General features: G+C 36.8%; 1 protein-coding gene across 1 annotated transcript; it reads left to right on the forward strand.

Moving 5' to 3' along the window:
- The first annotated feature begins 1,982 nt into the window (after positions 1–1,982).
- LOC134805768 (putative nuclease HARBI1) lies at positions 1,983–3,350 on the forward strand. Its single transcript, XM_063778996.1, has one exon. The coding sequence runs from the start codon at positions 2,262–2,264 to the stop codon at positions 3,336–3,338; it is 1,077 nt and encodes a 358-aa protein (XP_063635066.1). The 5' UTR covers positions 1,983–2,261; the 3' UTR covers positions 3,339–3,350.
- The last annotated feature ends 7,045 nt before the right edge of the window (positions 3,351–10,395 follow it).

Below are 10,395 nucleotides of genomic sequence, written 5' to 3' on the forward strand. Positions count from 1 at the left end.
GACACCTGGAAAGTGGCTATTGTGCGCCCACTGCCAAAAACCACTAATCCATCCGAACTAAAGGAGCTGAGGCCTATTAGCATACTACCCTGTATGTCTAAGATACTGGAAAAGATTGTATGCACACAATTAAGCGATTACATTGAGAGCAATGAGATCTTACCAGATGTACAATCAGGTTTCAGGAAAGGGCGCAGTACTGTGACGGCCCTGCTTGATGTCACAGACAACATTCTTTGCTCACAAGATAAGGGTATGTGTACACTGCTTGTGCTACTTGATTTTTCCAGGGCATTTGACTGTATTAATATAGACCTGTTACTATCAAAGCTAAGTTACTATGGATTTGATAATAGTGCTCTGCATTGGTTTCATAGTTATCTCACATTGCGGCACCAGTATGTAAAGCTGTCCTCAAGTGATGGACCGGCCAAAATCTCAGGAAAAATGCCCCTTTCCAGAGGTGTTCCGCAGGGGTCGATACTCGGCCCAATCCTGTTCATCTTATATACAGCGGACATCACAACTCACATTACACACTGCAAGTATCATATCTATGCAGATGACATTCAGATATATATAACTTGTAAACCCTCTGAAATTGACACTGCAATTCAAAAACTTAATGTGGACCTTGCAAGTATAGCGTCTTGGGCTTCAGATAACAGTTTGATGCTCAATCCTTCTAAAACAAAATATCTAATATTTGGCACCAAAAATCAGCTGAACAGAATCAGACCTAATGGAGATCTAATCCTATCAGGTGAACCCATTGAACGAGTATATGAGGCTCGAAATTTAGGCTTAATTATGGACAGTGAACTTAGGTTTGAGAAACATGTTGCTGAATCTGTTAGAAACTGTTTTTACAGGCTCAAACTACTATATAACATACGACCCTTTATCAACGAAACCTTGCGCACTCAGTTAGTTGAAGCTCTTGTTCTTTCCAAATTAAATTATATGGATTTAGTGTATGGTCCACGTCTCCTATCAAAAACAAAGCGACTTATACAGAGGGTGCAAAATGCTTGCGCCCGGTTCTGCTTCAATATCCCACCACGAGGCCATGTGACTCCATTTTTGAATAAACACAGTGTTCTTAAAATGCTGCACCGTCGCAAGCTTCATCTAGCGGGTCTTCTATTCGGCATTGTAAAATACAAATCTCCGTCATATCTTTTTGAGAAGTTGTCATGGATGTCCACTCGTAGATCACTTGGCGCACGTTATTGCAGCGTGCAGTTGGTAACACCTCGACATGCTACAGCTGCTTTCCGTGGCAGTTTCAAGTACATGGCCACCCGTTGCTGGAATAACATTCCACCCCCTCTCAGGAACCTAGAAAGTATTATAAGTTTTAAAGCCAAACTCAAAATATTCACACTACAACACCAGCTGCAACAGGAAACTTTAAGGCATGACACTAGTTGCTTTTAATGTAATTATTGACGAATATAACTACTCGACAATAATTATATTAAGGTAATTATAATTATAAATAGAATATTTTTAGATTAAATTGTAATATGTATGTTCTAAATAGCAAGCAATTGTATAAAAGTAAATACCTGTTTTTATGTCCTTTCCTCACTGTAAGTAACCCAATGCGTCTGTATGTATAGTTTTGCTGTCATATCCTTTCTTTTTCGCTGTATGTTAACACAATTGCGCGTGTGTTTTATCTATATTTTATGTAAGGTAAGATATTTTTTGATCACTCCTTCACTTCTCACTTTGGTAAAGTAAACAGAGTAAACAGTGTGTTTGGTAATTTTTTAAACGTTAATCACGTATGTAGTCTTATTTATTTATGTTGTTTGTTTGTATCTTAATATTTGTAATGTTTTCACAGTTATTCCATGTGTTTTATGTTTGAAATGTTCTAGTATTCTCAATTGTTATTGTTAGCACCCTGTCTGTACGGCATTGCCTTTTTAGGTTATCTGTCATTTGTCACACCCGTAGGCCAGGCCCCAATTTCACCACGGCTACAATTGTCAGTGACATATGTCGAGCGACAATTGTCAAGCGACAGGTGACATATTACAATTTTATAAAATATTTTCTATAGAAATACTTACAAACATGACAGGCATTTTGCTACAATTGTATGTATTACAATTATGTTGTGAAACAAGAATTATTTTTTCTAGTCGACATATTTGTAGAATTGTCGGTGAATCTTGACATAAGGTTAAAGATGTGTCGAATTGCCTGACAATTGTAGTATTTCGTGGTTGACATACGCGTAGTTCAAAATGGCTCTCCATGCGAGTAGTAGTGACGCTAGTGATAGTAACAGTGATCTTGATGATTTCGCATATAGAAGAAGATTTAAAAAAAGAATAAATTTTTCTTTTGATCTCACGGATTTTTCATTTAAGGAAAAATTCCGTGTTAGTAAAATCAGTGTAGAATATTTAATAAATAGAATCGGTGCACGTATTGAACATCCAACGACAAAAAACAAAGCTTTGACGCCTTGCCAACAAATTCTTTGTACACTACATTGGATGGGATCGGGGTCTCAATACCACGTTAGCGGAGATAATCATGGAGTATCAAAGGCTACCATTCATCGGAGTATCAAACGAGTTACGACTGCAATTGTCAACGAAATGTTTGGGAGTGAAGTTCGATGGCCGGAGAATTCCAACGCTATCCCGCATTTATTTAGGGAAATTGCAAATATTCCAAGAATTGGTGGAGTCATTGATGGATCGTTAATACCCATTGATTCACCTCAGCAACATGAGTACATGTATGTTGATCGCAAAGGAAAGCATTCGATTAATACAATGGTCGTTTGTGGGCCAAACTTAGAGTTTTTTTACGCCAGTGCTAGATGGCCGGGCTCCGTTCATGACGCGAGAGTGCTACGTAATTCAACTTTAGCTCGGCAGTGGGAGAATGGTTGGAGGCCGTTCCCAAATGCATTTTTGTTAGGAGACAGTGCATATGCCTTGAAACAATGGCTCATTACTCCAAACATCCCAGTTGAAATACCAATAACAGAAGCAGTTATGCGATTTCTGCGAGCTTTTAAAAGTACAAGAAGATTAGTTGAAAACGCTCTAGGAGTATTAAAAGAAAAATTCCCCTGTCTTAATCATCTCCGTGTTCAACCTTTGAAAGCATGCAGTATATTTTTAGCATGTGTCACCCTTCACAATTTAGAAAAACGCCTAGGAGTGCAGTATTATATTCCGTATCATTATCCGGTTGATAACGGTGACAATGACAGAGAAAATGAAGATAACGGTAATGACGGTAATAATGCAATTGACCCTGAAGCGATTGAAGTGTTAAGGGAATTAATACAAATCTTTAGTTAAAGAAAAATTTAATAGACATATTATTAATCAGCGAAAATATATACTTTGTGATTAAGGCATAGAGGAAAATAAGTATGCTAAAATTGCTCGCCACCATACATAGCCAATAAAATAATCCAAGGCACAAAATAAGTTTGAAAAGAATAAGCGATTACTATAACAAATTATATAATTTTATGTTGTATTTGCTCTAGAAAGTTGAACGTTTTCTTCTTCTATGTCGATTAATTGAACAATATCTAATTGTCCATCATTTTGCTCGTGGTAAGGCTCTGTATAAGATGAATGGGTTATGTTCAATTCTTTCTCTAACTTAAATAATTCTAAATCTAATTTATATTTTTCTCTCTTATACATTTCAGTTTTTTCTTTAATCAACAATATTTCAGCCTCCAATTTTTCCTTTTTTAAACGTATAACGGATTTATAGTGCACATTAGTTGAATTCGCATTATTTTGCGAATTTTGTGGAATAGGTTGACTTGTATCTTCTATTTGAATAGTGGCAGCCGCCTGAGTTCCTGAGGATTCTGGAACAGCCAAACCCTCTACGACCGGAGTGTTCTTCCCTATTATATGCAGAATAACGTCATCAGATTCATCAAATTGCCACTTTTTGCCTCCCGCAGATCCTGTTTGCTGACGGTGATCCTTTTTTTCCTAAAAAAGAAATAATTATTACGATTCTCGAAAGAAAACAAAGAATTAATTTTCCATAAATCTACAAAAAATATCTATTTGCATATAATTTCCTAAAAATTGATATATAGGTATTACTTATGATTGTTTTAATGTAATAAATTTTTGATAATTTTTTTTTACAATGCCATTATGTATACATGTTTAGAAACCTAATATTTGATTATGTTGAACCGCTATGTACCTATGTTCGCGAACCTTTTTTAAATATTGTAAATATAATACTTTCAAACCATATACATCTATACAGCCTTGGCCAAAAGTATTAAGCACCCACTTATTTTATCTTAGCTTCAATTTCTTTCTAAATCTATGATTTCAATCTTTAATATATGTAAGTATACAACACGAGGACATAAGTTAATAATGTTTCAAAGTACCTCTTACTTAAATATGAAAAAAATATGCACCAAAAATTCGACCAAAAAACTAAATAACTTCCTTGGTACAATGCCTCAAGGGCCTATTTTAGATTTAAGCTAGTTATTAATTTAGTTTAGTAGTACCACTGTATATATATTGTATGTAAATAAATGATTTTACAATAACTTAGGTATTGTAAATTTTCTATGCAATCATTATTCCCCGCAACGAAAAACACCTACTTACTCTGTTTAAATTAATTGATAATATTTCATTAAAAACGGTGTATATACTCGACTCAAATTTCGACTTTTAATACAAAAAGCATGGCTGCTCAATACTTTTGGCCAAGGATGTATGATGTAAGTTTCAAAATAATATTACGAAAATATTTAATTAAATGTGTGCAGCAAACTACCAATATCTACATTTATTTTGATCAATGTATTACAATAAACCCGAAACGTAAACGCTATTGGCCACGCAACATTATTAGTTAGGTATATTTTTGAGGCTTCGCAGCATTATATCATTATACGTTTTCTTCGAAATAAGTATCGTAAGAAATACTAAAGACCTATGTACCTAGCCAAAATGTCATTTTAATTGAGACCCTCAAATTATATGGAGTGTTTTTAAATGAACGACGTACCTACGTATTTACACCGAATTCCAAATTAAAATATTATAAATTTTACCTTAGCTAATGAATAATTCAAACTTGTTAAATACTTACTATAGTCCTCTTTCTCCAATTTTGCCAAGTTGTATCTCTTAGATATTTCCAATCTTTGTCATACACACCCATTTCATTCAAACGTTGAGCTATTTCTTTCCATTTATTAACTTTAATTTCGAATATTAATTTGTCATCAAATTTACCAAATAACACGGATTTGCTGTCGGAAATCAATTTTAAAATAGTCATCTTTCTTGTTGTATCCATATTGCAATAAAAGAATGCTTGTTTCACGAATATTTACCAAATTACATAATGGCGGGAGAGGATTTAGTAGTTTTAAATAAGTTTTATCAAAGAGAGCAAAGGCATTTTTATATTCAGCCAATTATCCATTTAAGGATAGCTCACAGTGCCGGCGTACCGCGTCCAAACCGCGGCTCGGCGGTCACGTGATCTATAGATGGTCAAGCAAATCTTATCAGTAAAAAAAGGCGCGAAATTCAAATTTTCTATGAGACGATATCCCTTCGCGCCTACATTTTTCAAATTTGCCGCCTTTTTCTACTGACAAGATCTACTTGCCCATCTATATACAAAACACCTATACGGGAGACGCGGTTTGGACGCGGTTTATGCGGTACGGTGCACTGTGAGTCATCCTTTAATGTCATGGCAGTTATTAGTTATTAAGCGTAAGTGAAATCCTTAGATTATTATTGTTACTGTGAATATTTTTTGATTAAATAAATTTATTGCTATTTGAGTTAACAACTTTTAATTATTTAATAGATTTTTCCATATGTTTAGTCGTGACAATTGTATTCTACAATTGTCGCACCTGTCAGCGTGGTGAAACCGATAATTCTACATATGTCATATTTTGTGACAATTGTCGCACCTGTCGCCGTGGTGAAATTGGAGCCAGATGGCGTTGGCAGCCGCCGCAAGTGGTTGCGTTCAGTTCTACGAGGCCGTGCCGTACAGCTGCGTTCGTGGCCCACCAAAATGGACTCGCCGGAAGACCAGCGCCGACTCTCGGGTCAGCATTATGCTGAGGCGAGCCCATTTCGTGGTAAACAATTTGTAATTATGTTTGTATTGTTAGAAATGCTGCTTAATTGACATACAATATTATTAATAAAACACCTCTTTTACCATCAAATTATTTCTATTTTGATTCGACTTATAAATATTAAACAAAATAAGGTCATTGAGTAGCATTTTAACACAGTATTGCACTGAGGCATCCGGTATAGTATTCCATGTTTTAGTTAATACTTATTAAAAGAATCACTTAAGTTATGTAAGTTGAACATACACCATAATTCATTTCATAATATGAAAAGATTTTACAAATGTTTAATAGAAGTAATAAATGTAATATTCGTTTAAAAGTTATCATAGCAAGGGTGTAAGCAAAAAGGTTGTTTTGGAGGCACGCAATATGGCGTCGACTGTAAGAAAACTATGACTGTGCTCGTTGTTGATATTGAAATATAAGTAATAATAGTTGTAAACATTGAACTGTGGTTTGATTTTAATAAATCAGAAGTGACAAGGAACATTTACGTCCACGTACGTATTTGCAGATTAACCGCGTCTTGACCGAAGACATATATGGCTCGGTTTCGGTTATATTATATGTACAATAGTGTAAATATCTTAGTCGATTTAGTTAAGAGTTATTAGTTTTAATATCTAATGTTTATTGCTTGTACCTAATAGAAAATGGTTATGTTACCTTAGCTATTATTCTTTCTCTCGTTTTACAACTATTCTTAACATTTTAAAAGAAAATTGCCACGTACAGTCGTGCGGTCAAGAACTCATTTAGTTACTATTACCTGATTTTAACAAAAAAAAACTAACCTGATTAAATAATTATTGTGATTGCTTCATACTGTTAACCTAAACAAATAGTTTATTATTATAAGTAAGATGTCAGATCGAGGCTTCACGCCTTCGGGCCCTGTTCCTATGCGCATAGACACGTCCTGTGAACGACCAAACTCTGATCATACAACGCGTAAAAGGCGGCGACGACGCTCACGCAACCATGACTCCAAGGAGTCTAGAGAGTCACGTCGTCGTACCCGTGATCGCCGTAATCGACGATTGAGACGCGAGTCGTACTCTTCACGCGACACACATTCGGCGTCATCAACCAAGCGTTCTCGTTCTACATCGCGATCATGGTATTCCCGCGATGTTTCACAATCACCGACAACAAGAACGAGCCGTATCCGGTCGCGTCGGAATCTTAGTAAGTCATTGTCACCTAGAGTAATTAGGAGCCGCTCTCCTTCACGTAAAGTACCTACAGAGCGCAGGTCGCGCATAGATACTCCATCGCCTGAAAGAAGCCGATCGCGTGTGATTGACCGATCTGATCAAGAACGCAGTAATATTACCACTATTAAAGACGACCGGAATGCAACTCGTTCGCCACGTTCGTCCTCGCGGATTGTACGAAATGAGAGCCACCGGGCTTCTTCATTAAATAGCTCGAAATCTGTACATTCTTCGGACAGTAAAGACAAATGTACAGAGGTGACGAGCGATTCAATAGTAGAAAAACTGATCAGCATGTTACATAATGGAGGTGTACGTGGGAACGCTCCGCATCTTCCTGGAGCACAAAATATTATTACAGAATTTGACCCTAACTCGAAAAACCAAACCATGAAAAATTGGCTTACAAAAGTTAACGAGTCAGCGGAAATATACGGCTGGTCTGAGCGCCAAACTATCTATTATGCTTTACCGAAACTTAAGGGATTAGCAAAGAAGTGGTACGATGGGCTGACTACAGTTAAATACACTTGGGCAGAATGGCAACAAAACTTACTAAAGGCGTTTCCAGACGACCAAAATTATGCTGATCAGCTAGTAGAAATGTTAAATCGCAAAAGTAGGCGTAATGAAACTCTAGTCGAGTATTTTTACGACAAAATTATGCTCATAAATCGGTGCCAACTTAAGGGTCGTCAAGCAGTGGATTGTTTAAGTCACGGTATTTATGATTATAATATTCGTATGCATGTAGAAGGGGCTCACTACGATGACACCAATCAGGTCCTTGAATATTTTCGAAACATTACACATAAGAACAGTGATAGTTCCACTTTCAAAAAGACTAATTCAGATCGTTACCAAGACTCTTCTAGGAAGTCTGATAATAAGTCTTCAAAGGACAATACGTCAAATCAAAAAAACCGTTCGGTAACTTGTTACAATTGCGGAGAGCTTGGGCATACTATACCTAAATGCCCCAAAGATATTATTAAGTGCACCAAGTGCAAGAAATATGGTCACCTAGAGAACAATTGCAAAACTCAAAGATCATCTAATGCCAATGATAATAGTACAACGTCAAAAAAAGTTTTTCTTATAGCAAGTACCTACAACAGTGATTCTAAATATTATAAACAAGTCAAAGTCAATAATGTAGAATTGACCGGGTACATTGATTTTGGCAGCGAGTGTACCTTAATTACTGAAGAGAAATGCAAAGAATTATGCCTTAATCTGAGTACAGACGATTTGCCGAAGCTACGAGGATTTGGCCATAGTTCAATTACTCCCGGTGCTAAGACTCAAATTAGAGTCATAGTAGATTTTGTTGACGTACAGGTAGTCGCTTACGTAGTACCGGCGTCACTTTTATCAAGTGATATTTTAATAGGGCAAACACTTACTGAGCTCCCATCCGTTAGGGCTTTTAAGACTGACAAGGAGTTAACGTTGTATCAAGTTACGTCCAACGAATCTAATTCCATCGTGTTAAAAACTACTAACGAAACCAGAATTAAAAGCGACACTATAGTAGAGGTGATCTGTTCACGAGACTATAATGGGTTTGTTAGCATTAACCCAGACATGAGACTGGACGAAGGTCGAGAATATTTAGTACTACCAGGACTTTACCCCTTTGTTAACGGTATAGGACGTTTGATTGCAATCAGTCTAAACAACCAAGAAGTAGTGATACCTAAGAACAAGATTCTAGCTAGAGGTATAGGAGTACCCAGATTGGTAGTGTCTACAGAAAATGACGATTCTTTTATAGTTAATGTGAGACGTATTCAAAACGATGCCGCTGTCATTACAAGCGATCAAATAAATGTTGACGTTAATTTAACATCAGAGGTCAAATCTGAGTTACATAGGTTACTGAATAGCCACAGGGATTGTTTCGCCTTTTCGACTAGCGAATTGGGGAAGACCTCACTTACGGAATTGCGTATTAAGTTGCATGATAAAACCCCGGTAACGTATCGGCCTTACAGATTATCCCTCTCCGAGAGAGAAAAAGTAAACACCATTATTAACGAACTTCTATCTAACGAAATAATACGCGAATCGAGCTCAGAATACGCGAGTCCCATAATATTGGTAGCTAAGAAAAATGGAGAATTACGTCTCTGTGTAGACTATCGAGCTCTTAACCGAAAGACCGTCAAAGATAAATATCCAATGCCTCTTATTGACGATCAAATAGATAATCTACAGGGTCAATGCTATTTTACCACGTTGGATCTAACACAAGGATATCACCAAATACCAGTATCTGAGGACTCAAAGCATTTGACAGCTTTTGTTACCCCAGATGGGCATTTTGAATATAACACAATGCCGTTCGGGTTATCTAATGCGCCGGCCGTTTTTCAAAGAATGGTCCATTCATTGTTAAATAGAAATAAAGTGCCAGGTGTATTAGCTTATATGGACGATATCATCATAGGTTCTAAGACCCTCGAAGAAGGCATCGAGAAGCTACACCGCGTGTTGGGTATAATACGAGAGGCAAATTTGACGCTGAATTTGAGTAAATGTCATTTTTTTAAAACGACGATTGAATATTTGGGTTTTGAAATATCCTCAGACGGAGTACGGCCGGGCTCACGTAAAACGGAAGCCGTTGCCTGTTTTCCCGTACCCAAAAACTGCCACGAGGTTCGTCAATTTATTGGATTGGCTAGTTTCTTTAGGAGATTTGTCCAGAATTTTGCAACGATAGCTAAACCTTTAACATCTCTAACAAAGGCCAATATACCGTGGGTATGGGGTGAAGATCAAATTAAAGCTTTTAGTCTAATCAAAGAAATTCTTACTACCAGACCGGTTTTAGCTATATATGATCCCAAGAATTTAACCGAACTTCACACGGATGCCAGTCAGTTGGGAATCGGTGGCGTTTTACTACAGAAGGAACATGAGAAATCACCCCTCAAGGCCGTTGCGTATTTTAGCAGACAAACTTCAACGGAAGAGCAGCATATGCATTCGTTCGAGCTGGAAACTCTAGCAGTC

The sequence above is a fragment of the Cydia splendana genome, unplaced genomic scaffold (genome assembly GCF_910591565.1).
Source record: "Cydia splendana unplaced genomic scaffold, ilCydSple1.2 scaffold_59_ctg1, whole genome shotgun sequence".
In the NCBI taxonomy this organism is placed as follows: domain Eukaryota; kingdom Metazoa; phylum Arthropoda; class Insecta; order Lepidoptera; family Tortricidae; genus Cydia; species Cydia splendana.